Raw genomic sequence first — 18,766 nt, forward strand, 5'->3', positions numbered from 1 at the left:
GATGCCCACATGATGAATATGCTCTTCCAGGTAGGATTTCCTTTGCTTTTGCTAGATGCTCTTGTGCCTACTAAGCTGTGTATGTGATTTCTTTTCTTGCTTTTCTTTTTCTTCTTTGAGAGAGGGTCTCTCTGTATAGTTCTGGATGTCCTAGAGCACAATATGTGGACAAGGCTGGCCTCAAATTCACAGAGATCCTCCTGCCTCTATCTCCTGAGTCCTGGGATTAAAGGTGTGCCACACCTGGTATGACTTTTAATGTTTTATCCACTATAATCCAGACCCAAATACATGTGGGACAAAATGTGCTTTTTAATTCTCAAGAAAGTTTTTAAAGTTTCACCATCCAGAACCCAGGTGGAGAAAGATAACTTTCCTTGTTATCTATGTGCCAGGTAGGTACTCCACATGCTAGCCTCTGGAGAGCCCAGCTTCCTCCGAAAGGAGGGCAGGTCTCAGTGCTACCTTCTTGCCTTTCTAAGGCTTCAAAGGGCTCTGTCTCTCTTGTCCACTGTCAAGCTCAAATTCCTTTTTTATGACTTTATTTTGATTAGAATGTGTCTGTGGATTTGTCGGTGTGTACATTCACCCCCAGCAGCTGTTGTTCCGACAGAGGTGCTGAGACTCAGCACCTCTGCAAGATTGCCATGTGCTTTCAACCACGGAGCCATTGCTCCAGCTCCACGTTTAAGCTTCTTAGTCGTCCAAACTGACAAATGCCTCCCAGAGAAATGACACTTTCATAACCAGTTGAGATCCTGTGCTTCTTCCAGGGAAAGGGTCCGTCAGAGAAGTGTGGCTATGGAGGCATCTCCATGATGCTACATGAGCTCAATCCCTGGAAGCCATATAAAAACTGGGCCTAGCGGGGCACACTTGCAGACGGGATTAGAGAAGGGATACAGACAGATTCCTGTACTGGAAGGCTAGAGAGCCTGCCTGATGGGATGCTGACCAATGAGGTGGACAGCTCCTGAGGATAACACCTGAGGTCATGTCCTAGTTCCCACACTTATGCACTCATGAACACGTGTATATTCACCAACACACATAGATGAACATACAAAATGTCCTGTGACCATAAAAAAAAAAAGCTGGGCATGGTGGCACATGCCTTTAATCCCAGCACTTGGGAGGCAGAGGTAGGTGGATCTCTGAGTTCGAGGCCAGCCTGGTCTACAGAGTGAGTTCCAGGACAGCTAGGGCTATACAGAGAAACCCTGTCTCGAAAAACAAAACAAACAAACAAAAAAACCAAAAGTCCTGTGGTTGATCTTTTTTCTCACAGAAATGTTCTGTATTTGGGGTGGGGTACTAACCTATACATTTGAAAGATAATTTATAGTGTAATGTATTTTCCAGAAATAATCTAATTTTTGGTTACTTCTATGCTGCCCAATCCAATGAACCCAATGATCTTCATTGTTTCTGACCCACAGAATCTTCATGTTTGGCCAACAAGGCCAGAACAACACTATACTTTGTTCCTATTATAACCTGCATATCTCTGGACTCTCTCTACCTTTCTCGGTTTGCCTTTCTGGCTTCTCCTCCATCATTTAGCCTCAGGATGTTGGAGGTCCTCCAGTATCTGCATAAGCCCTCATCCCTCCTCACTGTATGTACACTCACTACCTGCGCACTCTGTCAATTTCCACAGTTTTAATAATACCAACCAGTCTTGGTGGCTTATGCATGTAACTCAGCATTAGAGAGGCTGGAGCAGGAGAACCATGGGATTGAAACCAGCCTGGACTACATAGTGAGTTCTAGGCCAGCCTGGGCTATGAGACTCTATCTATAAACAAATATACTTACAGATTAACATTTTATAATCAGACCCTCTCACCTAAGCAGCAGGTCCATACCACACGACTACAACGTTGTCACCTTGGGTGTCTCAAACTTTTGCCATTTAAAGAGAACACTTGGGTCAGCAAAATGGCTCAAGGGTTTGTAAAAGCACTTGCTGCATAAACCTCAGGACCTAAGTGAGATCTCCAAACCCAGGGGATTGAAAACTGATTCCTGAAAGCTGTCCTCTGACCTCCACATGCATGCCATGGCATGCACATCATATGTACATGATGGATGGATGGATGGATGAATGAATGAATGAATGAATGAATGAATGAGAAAGAATGGTTCCTCCCACTCTTCCATAAGCTGTTTCTTCCTGTAGTCTCCATTTAGAAAATCGAAGTGCCATGGACACTTAATCCTGGGCTTCACTCTTGGCACCTCCTCCTTTCTCATTTTCAACATCCAATTACTTTGCCAACACTGTTGGTTCTCCTCATCCACTTCTCTCTACCTTTAACTGAACTCTAAGCCACACTCTGGCACTGCTCTGGTGAAATTTCTCTCATCAACTCATTACTGACTTTCTACAAGTATTCTGGCCTCAGGATCCAGATGCCACGGTCAAACACTGACTGCCTGGTCTTGCCGTTTGTTTCTTCCTTGTATTAATTTATTTATTTATTTATTTATTTATTTATTTATTGGGTTTTTCAAGACAGGGTTTCTCTGTGTAGCCCTGGCTGTCCTGGAACTCACTCTGTAGACCAGGCTGGCCTTGAACTCAGAAATCCGCCTGCCTCTGCCTCTGCCTCCCAAATGCTGGGATTGAAGGCATGTGCCACCACTGCCCAGCCGTTTGTTTCTTCTTCTCCCTGGCTCTTTGAATAATACTGTTTCTTTGTCCAGAATGTTTTTCCTGCCCCACCAACTGCCCACTGCTCTTCCTCTACCTGGTATGTGCGTTATCATCTTTCACAAAGGCAAGCTTAAAGTTCATCTTCTTAGAGAGAACTTCCTAAACCTATAACTAAATCATTTTTCTTAGTGTTTTCTAAGTTTTTTTTTTTTTTTGGTGTTTGTTTCATTTTTTTGTTTTGGTAAGGGGGATTGAGCCTGGGTCCATTCTAGGCAAATGTGTTAGTACTGAGCTGCACCCCTAGCCCCCGAAATATTTGTAGTTATGTTTCCTGATAGATTCTTTTCTGTGTGTGTGTATGTGTGTGCACGTGCATGTGGTGGGAACACACTTGTGTTACATGAGTGGTGTGCCTGTGTAGGAATGGAGGCATTCTGCCTTATTCTTTTGATTCATAGTCTTCCTCCAAACTCACAATTCTCAGCTAGGCAACAGCACTTGGGTCACAGCATATGCACAAGACCAGGCCTGGCTTGTTATGTGAGCTCTGGGATCCAAACCCGCATCCTCACAGTCATGAGCAAGGTTTCTTAACCCTGGAGTCATCTTTCAGTTCCTTGAGAGATTTTTTTGGGGTGGGGGTTAGGTTCAAGAAAGTGTTCTCTCACTGGGTGTGGTGGCGCATGCCTTTAATCCTAGCACTTGGGAGGCAGAGGCAGGCGGATTTCTGAGTTTGAGGCCAGCCTGGTCTACAGAGGGAGTTCCAGGACAGCCATGGCTATACAGAGAAACCCTGTCTCAAAAAACCAAAAAATAAAAAATAAAAAAAATAATAAAAAAGTGTTCTCTCCTAGCTGTCCTGGAACTCCCTCTGTAGACCAGGCTGGCCTCAAACTCAGAGATCTGCCTGTTTCTGCTGGGATCAAAGGCGTGCACCCCTCTGCCTGGCACCTTGAGAGCTTTTGTTCTCACTGTTATTGCCGATAGCTTCTCAGCTACCTAGGAACCAGATGGGATTGCTTGTGAGCCGGGCTGTGTGCAGCAGCACGCCGAGTGCCTGACACAGGAGTTACTCAGTGGTAGCTAGCAACTGAGCAAGAGAGAAGCAGCAGCCTTCTCACCCAGCCACCCTCACACCACTATGCAGAGCAACCACCTGTCAGTGCTGAGAGAGCCCAGGCTCCGACCACATTGCTTTAGGAAAATGAATGGTTCCTTTTTACATTATGTATCTGTGGCAGGCTGTGAGCTGCATATGTCCCCAGCCTCACAACCCCTTTGTGTTCTACTACAGAGGCTGGGAAGCCAACGTATTTGATGGTCCCATTTCTTCTGCAGCTAGAGGCAGACCTGGGGCACAATTAGCTGTTACCACAACATGCACACCTAATAGCATTTGAGCACACATTAAGGAAAGAAATCTTTGACCCAATAGTACCATGGGAACTACTGGATGCTAACATGGTTCTGATGGAGTAATTAAATAACTAAGAGGTGATTATTGTTAGAAATACTTCAAATGGCTAATGGGCAATGTGGGATCTCTACTACTAATTCCGAATTCACAGCATTGCTCTTACGGTACCTGCTTCAAGCCAGTTCTGGAAAAGGCCTCTTCAGCTGGGGAATAGCTCAGTAGATAGAGGGAATTCGGACCCCAGAACCTATGCACAGAAGCTAGATAAACACGGCAACCTCCTGTGATCCAGCACTCGGGATGCCAGAAGCAGGCCCGCTAGCAAGACTAGCTGGAACTGGTGAGCACTGGATGCATGAGAGGCCTTGCTTACTGACAGAGAGTGGTTGAGACCCAGGATCAGATTCAGGCATCCACACGAATGTACACAGATATGCATGGATGCACCCACACATACATAGGAATATACATATACACGCCACACCTACACACAAAAAGTAAATAAACACGAAAAAGGCTACAGTGTTGTACAGTAGGAAAAAGTATTAAAGCACCAGGTCACTGGGCCAGGGAGATGGCTCTGTGGTTTTCCAGAGGACCCAGGTTCAATTTCCAGCAGCCATACAGCAGCTAACAAGGGTCTGTAACTCCAGAGCATTGATGCCCTCACCTGGCCTCTGAAGGCGCCAAGCATGCATATGATATACAGATATACACATAGGCCAAACACCCAGACACATACATTTTAAAAAAGGAAAGAAAATCTTAAAGCAGTTCATTCCTAGTTGGGGCTGCACTGAAGCGGCAGAGCTCTCATCCAGCACGCATGAGGCTGTGGGTTTGCACCAGGCCCACGAGTCTGCTACTCTGTTATAGACCAGCTACACAACTGCTGACGAATGAACTGAAGAATATTAACTCGGTGTCTCTAAGGCAGTCGAGAGGCTCTGGAAAACGGAAGTTACGAGTTGATTCCTTCATAAGCGACAAGTGACCCACGGGGTTGTAAGCACGCGTTCCCGTCGGAGAAACCCAATGTGTACCACGTGCTAAGGAAAAGGAGAGCTTTGAACTTGATGAGGAAACAGGATGAGAACTTTTCAGTATTCTTTACATGTGTACACACACACACCCTCCACTGCATACCTGTGACATTTCCATTCCCAGGCACACAGTGAAGGACCTGGAGCTCCCCAGAGGCAGCCCGTTTCCTATCCACCGCATACATTTTCCCCAATGTGTGAAATTCTTCCCTAAGTAAAAGCTGTCAGAACCCAAATGGAATCACTGTGTCAAACCTTAAGTAATGAAGTTGGGGATTTACAAGAGAGGACATCTCTCTCTCTCTCTCTCTCTCTCTCTCTCTCTCTCTCTCTCTCTCTCTCACACACACACACACACACACACACACACACACGTGATAACAAGACCATCCCAGGAGACTCGGCTAGAATGGCAGCCTTCTCCACAGGCTGTTCCCACTTCACCCAGAGAAAAACTTGTGAAGGAATCTGGTCAGCAACCCTTGTTACCGTGGACTGCCGCCAGCCTGTTGCAGCCAAGAGTGACCATTACAAATCACCTCATGCAACTGGTTTTTTTTTTTTTTTTTTTTTTTTTGGTGTTTCGAGACAGGGTTTCTCTGTATAGCCCTGGCTGTCCTGGAACTCACTTTGTAGACCAGGCTGGCCTCGAACTCAGAAATCCGCCTGCCTCTGCCTCCTGAGTGCTGGGATTAAAGGCGCACCACACCTGGCCTCATGTGACGTTTAAAGGGATATTTTCTCATTAAAAGCTCTTTTCTTTGCCACCTTGAATGCACACGTGACTTACTATGGCACTTTCAGTCCCACTGAAATGTTCATTCCCAATAAATCTGTCTTTGAAAAGGGCTCAGGAGGTAAATTAAGGCTCTTGCTGCCAAGGCTGGCCACCTGAGTTTGATCCCCAGAGCCACACAGGGGAGGGGAGGACCAATTCTTACAAGGTGTCCTCTGACCTCCAAATTTTTGTCACAGTATGTACTCCCCAAATGATAAATGTAATTTTAACAACTTTAAAAACAAAATTGTCCATCTGTCTGTCCAGCAGTGGCTCATGAGAGTGTGTTGGGATGGATGTACCTCCCCTGCCTCCTGTGTCTTTGTAAATTGATATAGTTTCAGACTGCTGAAGAAAAGTTCAGGTTGTTTTGGTTTTCATCAAACCACGTGAAATAACTAGTTCCCGAAATGAACCTACCACCACGCACCCTCTAAAAGGAGGCTGGTGGAGAGGCAGCAACTCCCTGATGACAAGGGCAAGGGCAGCCGAGCGCCCTCCCACCTTCACCCAAAGACAGGAATTATTCAGGAATCAGATTCACATTGTGAGTGCTCACCTGTCGTTTGAGCGCTAGGAAGGAGGGGCAAGAGGAGCAGGAGTGCAGGGTCACCCTCCACTACACAGAGAATTTGAAGACAGCTGGATTAACTGAGACCCCTCTCAAAAATCTGATTAACAGCAAAAGAAAACCATTCAGAGAACAAGTGACCGCAGGAGGTGGTCCTTGAAGACAGAACACATAAGACCCCGCTGGCACATGGAGGAAGCAGGGGCTTCATTGTAGGTGTTCCTGGAAATTCCCAAGCTGCTGCCTGCCCTTAGGTAACAGAGTTCATGACAAAATACAGATTTAGAGCCAAGCACTCTGTGACAACCTTGGCTACCTCCAACACCAAGAGGCATGTATGTGTCTGTGTCCTGGCCACACTGAGCTGAGCAGAGAATGTCTTAGCTCTGTACTTTCTGTCAGAAAATATCCAACCTACAATCTTGGGTACACATAAAAGCTGAGACCCGGCCGGGCATGGTGCCGCACACCTTTAATCCCAGCACTTGGGAGGCAGAGGCAGGCGGATTTCTGAGTTCGAGGCCAGCCTGGCCTACAGAGTGAGTTCCAGGACAGCCAGGGCTACACAGAGAAACCCTGTCTCAAAAAAACAAAAACAAAACAAAACAAAACAAAAAAAGCTGAGACCCACAGAGGACCGCTCTCCTCTAATGTGTGTGTGTGTGTGTTTGTGTGTGTGTTCTATCTGCCGTCTTCAGTTGTTCTGAGACAAGATCTCTCACTAACCCTGGAACTTTACCTAGACTGTCTGGCCAGTCTGGGACCTGCCTGTCTCCATCTTCCAGCACTGAAATTATGGCATATGCCACTATATGCAGCTTTTTACGTAGCTGTGGAGATCCAAGCGCTTTACTGACAGCCATCTCCCAACACCCCTCTCACACATTTCATTGATGCCAATAAATGTCAGGCACCACAGCAGACGTTTGATGGGCTGTTCTCTGGTCACAAGTCTGGTGTCTGCTATCATGGAGTCTGCAGCCTCAAATCTCAGTGGTCCTAAATGCTTGCCTTATGGAGGAGACACCCACAGCAGAAAAGGCCATCCTGCTCCAGGAAGGGGACCCAGCTAAGGCTAAATAGGGAGAGGTCCAGAACAAATGGCAGGTCCATCCATTCTCCATCCTCAAGATACTGAGTTTTCAAGGTCTTCAGCCCTCCAAGCATCCTGGGTCACAAACAGCCTACTGGCAGCAGGTAGGTCCCAGTCACTGCTTGGCCTCCAGGGTAAGATGCAGGGTAACAAAAGCCAATCATCTGAGCTGAGTTGGCCATTGAAATGTAAAGTGGGCTCTCAATGAAGGATAGGTCTGCCCACCGGAGGATGGGTGGCAGTTTGTGGCGACATTACTCTTACTATGTAGGGAGTCAGCCTGGGGCTTGAGGAACTGCTCTGGCCACCAGTCAGTATACCCAAGACACCTTCCACAGCAAGGCCTTCTACCACTCAGATATGTCCAGGAAGGTGAGGTAGAAAAATCAAGGGCTAACTCCATTCTCCATAACGAATAAGGGCAATAGGGCCAAAGCCAGGCGTACTGACATGGAGCTGGTGATTCTAGCTAATCAGGAGGATGAGGTAGGGGGATCACAAGTTTGGGGCTAGCACAGGCTACACAGTGAGACCAAGGCCAGCTTGGGAAAAGTAGTGAGACCCTGTCCCAAAATAAAATGAAAAAAGGATCTGGAGGGCTGGTTACAAGAGATTACTACTCTTCAAGAGGACGGGATTCAGTTTCCAACACCCACATCGGGCTCTCACAACCATCAGTAACGCCAGCTTCAAGACATCCAACCTCTCTTCAGGCCTCTACACATGTGCACACATTCAAATGTAAAAACAATCTTAAAAAAAAAAAAAAGGTATACCTTTTTCTGTGGTAGAGCAGTCAGGGTGTGGCTCAGTGGTAGAGCCCCTGCCTAGAATCCCCCAGGGAGGGGCTGGGGGCATGGCTCAGTGGTAGAGCCCCTGCCTAGAATCCCCCAGTGAGGGCTGGGGTGTGGCTCAGTGGTAGAGCCCCTGCCTAGAATCCCCCAGTGAGGGCTGGGGTGTGGCTCAGTGGTAGAGCCCCTGCCTAGAATCCCCCAGTGAGGGCTGGGGTGTGGCTCAGTGGTAGAGCCCCTGCCTAGAATCCCCCAGTGAGGATGGGGTGTATCTCAGTCATAGAGATCAGCCTAGCATATGCAAGCCCCTAGTTCCAACTCCAGTACCACTCTTTGACTGACACACGCACACGCACACGCACACGCACACGCACACACACAGCTCCCAAACAGTCCTGCTGACCCCACACTTGCTCTTGTCCATGATTATAAGCAAGCCTTATCCTTCACTCTTCCTAAGGTGCTGACAAAAACCACATGGCCCTGCCGTCACTCTCCCCATAGTACATGCAAGTGATTGTCATCTTTATCTCACCGACAGGACACAGAGCCCTCTCCTCGTGGCACAGGCCCTAAATTCCAGCCCCTGGGAAACTACCAAGAGCTGCCTTCCACCTCCACCTCTGCCTGCCTCCCGGAACAGGCAGCCCGTATTTTGATAAGCTAGAAAATCAGGAAATTACCACACAAAAAAAGCAATGTTTATGGAAAACAGAGCCCAAACACGACAAAGGGCATTCCCATGGGTGCACTGCAAGCGCCCCAATGATTCACTAGAAGCAGGTGAACTGCCAGCCCCCGGTCCTGCTCCCAAGGCAGCTTTGCCTCAGGCATCTGCCATTCTGGTGCTTCGAATGCTTAAGCCTGACAGAAGCTCCTGAAAGCCCACAGCAGTAGCCTCTATTGTGTGAAGGAAAAGGGGCTGAACCCGGATGTGTGACAAATGCCTTTAATCATAGCATTCAAGAGGCAGAATCAGGATGATCTCTGTGTGTTCGAGGCCAGCCTGATCTGCAGAGTAAGTTCCAGGCCAAGTTTGTCCATCACTGGGTCACTGTGCTGTGTTACCTGGGTGCCTCTTATATGGCCATCCTTGGCTCTCCAACTGAACCAGACCTGTTCTTCCCTTTACATTTCCCCAGACCTAGGCAAAGGCTCTATAGTATGCTTTAATGCTGAGTAAGAAGCATGGACAAAGGCTGTATGTAGCTCAGTGGCAGAGCGCTTGCCTAGCATGGGTGAGGTCCTAGGTTCAATTCCCCAGGACTGCCAAAAACAAAGAGCGGGGGTTGGAGCCGCAGCAGAATGGGCACTCCTGTGACAACTAATCTAGCATAATCCACACAGTTCTTGCCATGGCCAGAAGGCACAGGCACCTTCATCACACCCGGAGAAGAATGGCAGGCAGGAAAGTCATCCCTTGGCCTGGGCCTGCTTGGGCAGTAACATGACCCCCTAGGGCCCAAGAAGTGGGTCACTCAGCCTGACCAATGAAGAATGGACTCTTTATTGAAAAGGTTTTCATAGCCACCAAGGGAGAGAGGCTGTGAGCTGTGGAACTTCCTCTGGCCTGGCCTCGTGTGAGCACAGTGCTGAATGAAGTGGACAGAGAAAAATCTACATAGTATACCCACAGCAGTCAGTAGTCACCAATACACGGGCTTGCCAAAGCTCTACTGCACCCAGGTGATACAACATAAGGACCTAATGACAGATAGACCCATGGACACAGGCACCAGCAGCAACCCCTCTGATGGTCTCATCAGGCCTGCTCTGGGTAAAAGAATGTCCAAAATGTTGCTCGGGGAACTGAGGTCTCCGCTCAGTGAGTAAGAATGTCCGTTAGGCAAACATGAAGGCTGTAAGTTCAAATCCTCTGCACCATATAAAATGCTAGGTGCGGCTTTGTGCCTATAACCCCCTCATTGAGAGTGTCACATAGACCACTGGGGCTTCCTGGCAACTAGCCTAGCTCCAGGCTCAGTGCAAGAATCTGTCTTAAGGGAATAGGGAGGAGAATGATATAGGCGGGACACCTAAAGTCCTCCTATGGCCTCTGTGTTCACACATGGTTACACACACCTACACATGCACCACACACACATTACACAAGCAAACACAAAACAGAGTAATGCTCCACATACCAATATCAAAGTCCTGGGTGCAAGTGTACATGTGTGTGCGCACGTGTGTACACGCCCACATCTGCATGCACATGCAGTTTCAGCCCATACCATCTCTTCCCTCAAAAATCTTGTTGACCTCACAGAAAGATCTCACACACACACACACACACACACACACACACACACACACACCACAAGGCAAGGAAGAATCTCACTTTGCAGCCTAAGCTGGCCACAGACTCTCCATCTTCTTGCCTCGGCCTCCTGACTGCTGGGATTACAGGTGTTTCCCACCACACCTTGGCCATAGGAAGTCTCTGAAAACAACACGTGGGGCCAAGGAAATGGCTCATGGGTAAAGGTGCTTGCTTTATAAGTCTGAAAAGCTGGAGTTGGATTCCCAGAACCCACTGTGGAAAGAAGGAACTCATTCCACAAAGTTGTTCCCTGACCTGAGTGCACCATAACATTGTGTACCATCCCCCTCACACACACACACACACACACACACACACACACACACACACACACACACACAACTTTTTTAAAAAACAAGGGGTCAGTGAGATGGCTTAGTGGGTAAAAGCACTTGCCGCTAAGCCTGACGACCTGATGTCGGCTCCTGGGAGCCACATGGCAGAAGGGAACTGACTCTCAGTTTGACTATTAACCTCCACATCATACACATAAAATAAATCCAAAACATTTCTTGAAAAAAGGTAACTAAAAACTAATCTTTGAGTAATTGAAAAAATAAATTCTGGCAAAATAACTAATTTCTTTCCACTAGTTGAATAATAAAGCAATGAGCACCAAACCACTACATCCTTGAGGCCGAGAGCAAGCCAAACTGCCCTGCTACTAAAGTCCACAAGAAGTGTGACAGCCACCCGAGGCACTGCTAACCTGACGCAGCTCCTCCTGCAGCCTCTTGGCACCAGAGTCTCTTGGACCTGGCAATGTCAAGAGGGTCTAGGAAGGATCCTTCCTTGTCTGTCTGTCTTTCTTTTTTTTTTTTTTTCTTTTCCTTCTTGCTCTAGCCTCGCTCCATCTGGCCCAAAGATATAATTATTTTATTATATGTAAGTACGCTGTGGCTGTCTTCAGACACACCAGAAGAGGGCATCAGATCTCATCACTGATGGTTGTGAGCCACCAAGTGGTTGCTGGGATCTGAACTCAAGACCTCTGGAAGAGACCACTGAGCCATCTCTCCAGCCCCTTGTCTTTCTATCCAGCTACCCTAAGATTCCTAACACGTCTGAGAGGGACTCTGGAAGGTCAACAACAGAGAACCCTCGGGCCCCTGAGACTAAGGGCTGGATCTGGCCTAACACACTACAGAACGTAGCAGAAGCCATTGGCACGGGCACCAAGCGTTTCACAGTTAATGCACATGTCCAGTAAGGTTAGCCAGACCTCTGAGCATGACAGTAACTCATCACAGCCCCACTGGTTCCCACCTTTCCCATGTTCTTCTCCCTCTGCCTGTCACCCTGTAGCCATCCTTTCTCACCTGCGGTGGTGGTATCCACATCCCTCGCTGCCAGCTCTTCCACATCTGACTTCTTCCTTAGCTCAAACCTCCGGGACAAGCCTTCTCGGGGTTTCCATAATTCCTGGATCAAGAGGGGCTTCTCATTGTCGCCAAATACTCGGAAGCACTGGGCCTGCCACCGCTGCCCAGAGTCCCCAGCCTGGCCCACAACATCACATAGCACGTACTGGCCGGCACACTCAGGGTCCAGGGCATAGCGCTCCAGTGCCTCTTTCACCAGTTCCTGGGCACTGGAGGAGCCAGTAGCCAAGACACTCTTATAGTGGGTGCCTGTACAGACACTGTCCCCAAACACCTTGAGGACCCCGGGGGCCGAGAGCTGCGTGGAGAGCTCCGAGGGGTCGTCGCTGGCACCTAGGCTGCAGAAGGTGGAATCCAGGTCACGATACTTGTAGCTCAGTGTCCGGGACAGCATTGTGGATAGGAGCTGGCTCTGTCGCTTCAGCTTATTCTTGGTGGGAGGAGACATGATCAACTGAGTCCCATAAAACATGGTGGGTGCGTCTTCATGAATAACCACTGAGGCTTTCAACCAATGGCTGGGGGAAGGCTGGAGCCTAAGAGGACAAAGCGATACAGTTAGGGCCAAGTATCAGGGACATCAAAAGCAACAGAGACACGAACGAGTCCATCCCAGCAGAGGACACGGTCCTGGACCATCCAGGCATCCACACCACCTGGAGCCAGACCCCAGCAATGGCGCTGACAAGTCAGCCTGTGAATTGCAAGGGACAAAGCAGGTCTGGTAGACTCTAGTGCTTCCAGGGAAAGCCACTGGCAGGATGCAGGAGGAAGTCTAAGTAAGCCTTAGGGCTGCATGACTTCTGAGAAGTGCTGGGCACAGGAGCAGCAACTGCAGGGGCACAGGGACCAAGCACAGAGTTATCTGTAGCGCTGGTTCTCTGTTCTGGGGGACACGCCCACTATCTAGCCATGTCAAAGCCAGAAAAACAACAACAAACAAGAAACAAGCCATATTCAACTTGGGAACACAGCCCTGACCCTCTGTGAATTCAATTTTGTCTAGGACAGTCTATTAAACAAAAGACAATGCTCGTCCCAAACACAACCTGAGCTGGAGAAACAGCCACAGCCATAGCCATAAAAAATTATAATAATAAAAAGTCACAAGCCTGGGACTGGGGAGATGGTCCAGTGGGTAGGGGCATTTGCTGTGCAAGCACAAAGACTGAAATTCAGGTCTCCAGCACCCTTGTAAAAATCTGGGCATGGCTATGCATGCACCTATAACCCAGAAATGTGAGGGTAGAGACAGGAGGATTGCTAGAGTTCACTGACTGCCAACCTAGTTTCAGGCTCAACTAGAGACCCTGATTCCAAAGAATAAGCCTGGGACACCTAATGTTCTTCCCTGGCTTCCATATGGGCAGATGTGCACACACACACATGCATGCACATGCACACACACACACACCAGAAACACAAAGAAACACCAAGAAAATGCTGCTCCCCATGACTAAGAATGATAGAGCAGGACACCTGATGTTTTTCTCTGGCTTCTGTATGGCACAGGTTCACACACACACACACACCCCAGAAACACAAACCCCAAGAAATTGCTGCTCCCCATGACTTGGCGGAGGAAGCTGGTCTTGACTGGAAGAGATCCCCAGTGGAGGAAGTTGGTCCCAACCGAAGAGATACTTCCCTAGGACTGAAGCTGGGCTAGTTCATTAGGCGCGGAGAAACAACACAAAGAGCGCCTCCAAGGCCGGTGTGTGTGTGTGGGGGGAAGCATCCTTGGAATGTGTGCATTCCACCCACCACATCCAGCCACCCAGCCACCCAAGCCCCTCCAGAGAGAGGCTGGCTCCCTAGGAACTCCCAGGGAGCAGGAAGAGTCTGTGTGCTGCAGAATCGGAAAGCTGGTGAAGTCCTGTGGGATTTAGAGGTGGAATTTACCAATCTCCCTCACAAAAGTCTACAGGGGCTGGAGAGTCCAGAGAAGGAAATGGGGACTTTCAGCTCTGCCACCAGACAGGATGAAAGATGACCACACCCAACTCCTGCACCACAGACAAAGGCAGATAGATTGGTGAGCCAAGAGAGGAGTGTTTTCTAGAAGGATCCAGACAAGTGTGTCCAACCTGCAACCCTGAGGCCGTATGCAATCAAGAATGGCTATGAAAGATGCCCAACAAAAAATGTAAGCTTATTTGAAACGTGCGGCTTTTTGGTGGTTTGCTTGTTTTGCACAGTGCTTAAGTGTCTGCTTTGTAGATGACATCACATTGGAATGTCAAAAGGTTGAACACACTCGCTAGTGACTCAGGACCCAGAGAAAGCACCACAGAGACCTGCCACATTGAGTCCAGCTAAGTCACCAACTTCCACTTAAGTCCCCAGCCTCCACTTGACCACATTGTTATGGGTTGGAGAAGTGGCAGCCTAAAGCAGAACAATCCAAGGGACTTTGCAAAAGACCTCAGGGGCTCACAGGATGGCCCGGTAGGTAAAAGGCACTGTCTGCCAGGCCTGCTGGCCTCAGTTTGACCCAGAGACCACGAGAAAGAAGGAGAGAACTAACTTCCAAAAACTGTCTTCCAATCTCTACATATGTGTCATGGTGTGTGTACATACATATGCAATGCATGTAAAATAAATAAGTTTCTTGGGGTTGGAGAGAGGGTTCAATGCTTAAAGGCATGTGCTGCTCTTGCAGAGGGCCAGGATTCAGTTCCCAGCCCCAGCGTGGCATTTCACACCCAGAAGTAACTCCAATGCCAGGAGATCTGATGACTTCCTGACCTCTGAGGACAGGAGGCACACATGTGTTGCCCATATCTGCATTCAGGCAGACACTCATACGCATAAAATAAATCTAAAAACAAAACCCAAAATAAGTTTAAAAACAAAACAAACAAAACAACAACAACAACAAACCAACTTAGGTAAGGCAGAGCACATGTAGGTGATCCACACCTACATCAACTGGAAGGTAAAGGCAGAGACTCAGAGCCTAAAGTCAATTTAGCTACACAGGAAGTTCCAGGCCAGCCTCTGGTACAATAGACCTACTCTCAAACAAAATAAAACAAGACAAGACAAACCCTCAGGGAGCCAGATGTGGCTCTGCCTATACTTAGTGATCATGCATTCCCAGCAACTCAGAGGAGAATCTTGAGTAAGAGGCCAGACAAAGCTATTCACCAAGTCAGAGCTACAAACACAGCAAGATCCTGTCTCAAAACAAAGACCCCACAGGGAGCCAAACAATGCAACCCTCCAGACCTCCAAAGGACACTGAGGATCAGATTTCTTCCTGCCCCTTTCAGGGAGGCCTCTCCCCACTAGCAGCCCCATCACCACAGCTGGCTGACATAGGTGCCAGGGCATTGTGGGAGGAGTCAGAGCTCTGCAGGACTGGCCTGTGAGCTTTATGCACTCAAGCTAGAGCTCTGGAAATCAGCCCTGTCTCTAGTTCCCACCGCCTTCCAATAAGAGACTTGAACTTGCCTATAGATAGCTGGGATTCAGAGAAAATAGACTATGGAAGCATAAGGTTCTTGCCGGGTGTGGTGGCACATGCCTTTAATCCCAGCACTTGGGAGGCAGAGACAGGTGGATTTCTGAGTTCGAGGCCAACCTGGTCTACAAAGTGAGTTCCAGGACAGCCAGGGCTACACAGAGAAACCCTGTCTCGAAAAACCAAAAAAAAAAAAAAAAAAAAAAAAGGAGGAGGAGGAAGAAGAAGAAGGAGGAGGAGGTGGAAGAGCAGGTTCTTGTGGAGAAAGTTAGGGAAGGGCCAAAGCATGGTGTCTCTTCCCCTGAGGATCCTGTGACAAGCGTCCTCGGCTGCCCCTGAGAAGCCTAGAACTGACGATGCTCCCCTGCATGGAACTGTCACTTACACCACAACAAAAGCATTTTCAAAGAGCTGGCAAGATGGCTCCACTGATACAAATGCTGCTCTGCAAGCAGAGGGCCTGAATTCTAATCCCTAGCACACGGAAAAAGCTGGGCGTGGCAGCCAGCACCTATGCCTGCATCCTCAGCACTGGGGATAACATCCGGGCTCCATACACCATGGCTTCTCCAGCAGAGCTGTCCCCTGTGCTTCACAGAAGTGGCTGGAGAGAATGGGGTGCTGTGGAAGGCCGTGTCATCTGAGAATGTGTGCTGCACGAAAGGCTGCCAAGGAAGCTCCCAGCTTCTGTGGTCCTAGTGTGTGTGGTGGGTACCAGTACAAACATTCCCACATGCTCACACGCATCCCTCCCTCTCTCTCTACATGTATGCATGCACGTGTGCACGCACACACATGACAGTGCCTTCACATGCAAACATGGGCATTAAAGTTCCATGCCCAGAACCCATGTGAATCCAGGTCAGGGGAAAAGAAGACAAAAAGACCCCTGGGATTCCTTGGCTGGCCAGTCTGACAGAGTCCCAAGCCTGTCTCAGAAACACAAGGTGAACAACATGTGAGTGATCTCTCCCAAGACTAATCTCTGGCCTCTGCATGCATCACCCCTTCCTTGGGACCCTCTAGAGCAGAATAATTCTCGGATGACACGGCCCTCCTCAACACTTCATCCCCCACCCCCACCACTTTCCTGTAGCACAGGAGACATCTTCACTGGAGGAGCCTCAGTGTCCGAAGTCTAACCCAGGTGCACAATGATGTGGCCTCAGTCACTGATGCCTGTGGCCATAGAAGCCATGGCTTCTGGAGTCTGTGCCCAGGAGTAACATAAACACAATGCCAAACTGTCCTCAGGCAGGAGAAATGTCACAAAGCAAACTCCAGATCCTAAGCAGATGTGAACAGGCATCTCATACCCAGGCTGTACATCTTAACAGGCTGGTACAGTCTAACTGTAGATCTTCTCTAACAAGACACAAATGCTAAGCGGGCATGGCGGTGCATTCCTGAAATCCCAAGCCTCCAGAGGTGGAGGCATGAGGAGCTCTAGGTTACCCTCAGCTACCCAGGCCAGCATGGGCTACATGAGACATTGTAAAAAAGAGAAAGTGTCCCGGGCGTGGTAGCGCACGCCTTTAATCCCAGCACTTGGGAGGCAGAGGCAGGTGGATTTCTGAGTTCGAGGCCAGCCTGGTCTACAAAGTGAGTTCCAGGACAGCCAGGGCTATACAGAGAAACCCTGTCTCGAAAAACAAACAAACAAAACAAAACAAAAAAACCAAACAAACAAAAAGAGAAAGTGTGAGGAGAGAAGTGGAAGCTGGCATGGCCCATATATAATCCCAGCACTCAGGAGGCTATGGTTGGATTGCATGGCAAGCCTGCCCGGGATATATAATGAGTTCCAGGCCAACTGCGGCTGAGAGACCCTATCTAGAAGAAAGCAATGGTAGCTCAGTTCCCGGCATGCATGAAGACTTGGGTTCCGTTCTCAGCACAGCATAAATAAACCAGACAAGGTGGCACATGCCTGTAATCCCAGCACTCAGAAGGTAGAGACGGGACAGTCAGAAAGTCAAGGTCACTAGGCCATCAAGATGGCAAAGGTGCTTGCTGCCAAGCCTGGTGTTCAGTTTCCACACCTCACATACTAGACAGAGAGGATTGACTCCCCCAAAGCTGTCCCCTGAGTGCCTCATGAGCACCAGTTAAGCACGTGCGTGCATATACAGACAGTAATATTATTAAATTTAAATATTAAAACAATCTATAAAATTTAAAATGTGTACCCATGGTAAAAAAAATAAGTAAATCAACATTTTTTTTTTAAGTTCAAGGTCGTCCGTGGCTATGCAGTTTGACTCAAAACATAAATAAATAAGAGGCAAGAGAAATGGAAAAGTACAAGTGTGTAACTACTAGGTCCCCTCCTAGGGTCTCGGGGTCAAGGGGTGCAAACTGGAACCTCAGAAGTGGCCCCTCCCTCCTGTCCGGAGGGACTCTAAGACAGAGCTGGGAAAAGTGTGAAGAGCAGGAGATGACAAAACCTGGGTGGATGTGACTCATTCCTCACCAGCGTCTCTCCTCAAGGGCCCCGAGTCCCAGCGAATGCCGAGCTTTCACTTCTTGGTTTAACAGAAAGTTTAGGGTTTTTTTATGCCCACCCTCCCCACGGTCACTAAAGAGTGGGCCCTGAGGTGGCCACCTGCTCGTAGGCCACTTTTCCTCCCTAATCACAGAATCAAGAGTGTAGCCTGTTTGTCCAAACAGGACAAAAATGTTTCTCAAAAGGCCACTTGGAATTCAGGGAAAGTCCTACAGAGGCGAGCACGCCCTGGGTAACCAGATCTGTTTTTCTGGAAGTATGACCTGTCTTTTCCTTTTTCTGCCTCATTCTCGCCTCTGACACACAAACATTTGAGGACAGCTCAGGTCCCAGAGAGTCAAGAGTACACGCAGGGCTCTCGCCGTGGCTGCCTCAGAAATTGTCTCTTTTCTTGTTCTCCGATTCTGCTTTAAAAAGAAAAGAAAAAGAAAAAGGAAGGAAGAAAAGAGAAAAAAAGAAAGAAAAGGAAAAAAAGCAAGGTTAAGTCACAGAGACCAGGCAGGCAGTGAGGTCAACGACGGCTGACATGGGTGGAGGGACAGTCTCTGTTCCAACAGGACAATGTGGAACACATTATCATTCCAACAGAAGAAAAACTGAGCAGTCAACTTTGCAGGCGGCGCATTAGCCTCCTCCCCTCATCCACAAATCCTATCTTTATGGCTCCAGCTGGAGGGAGGCTTTAAAGACAAGCATAATTCAATCAGGTTTCATTTGAGCCGCTAGTCACTTAGCAA

At 48.5% G+C, this 18,766-nt stretch overlaps 1 protein-coding gene across 2 annotated transcripts in view; it reads right to left on the reverse strand.

Annotated features, from left to right (window-relative positions):
- Radil (Rap associating with DIL domain) overlaps positions 1-18,766 on the reverse strand; it is a 72,455-nt gene that overhangs the window by 52,810 nt on the left and 879 nt on the right. For both annotated transcript variants that reach the window (XM_021162360.2, XM_021162363.2), the window contains exon 2: positions 11,995-12,593. In XM_021162360.2, coding sequence (XP_021018019.1) covers positions 11,995-12,529 — 535 coding nt within the window. In that variant the 5' untranslated portion in view covers positions 12,530-12,593. The remainder of the gene's footprint in view (positions 1-11,994; positions 12,594-18,766) is intronic.

This window comes from Mus caroli, unplaced genomic scaffold, assembly GCF_978045245.1.
Source record: "Mus caroli unplaced genomic scaffold, Mus_caroli_1 scaffold_4, whole genome shotgun sequence".
Lineage (NCBI taxonomy): Eukaryota > Metazoa > Chordata > Mammalia > Rodentia > Muridae > Mus > Mus caroli.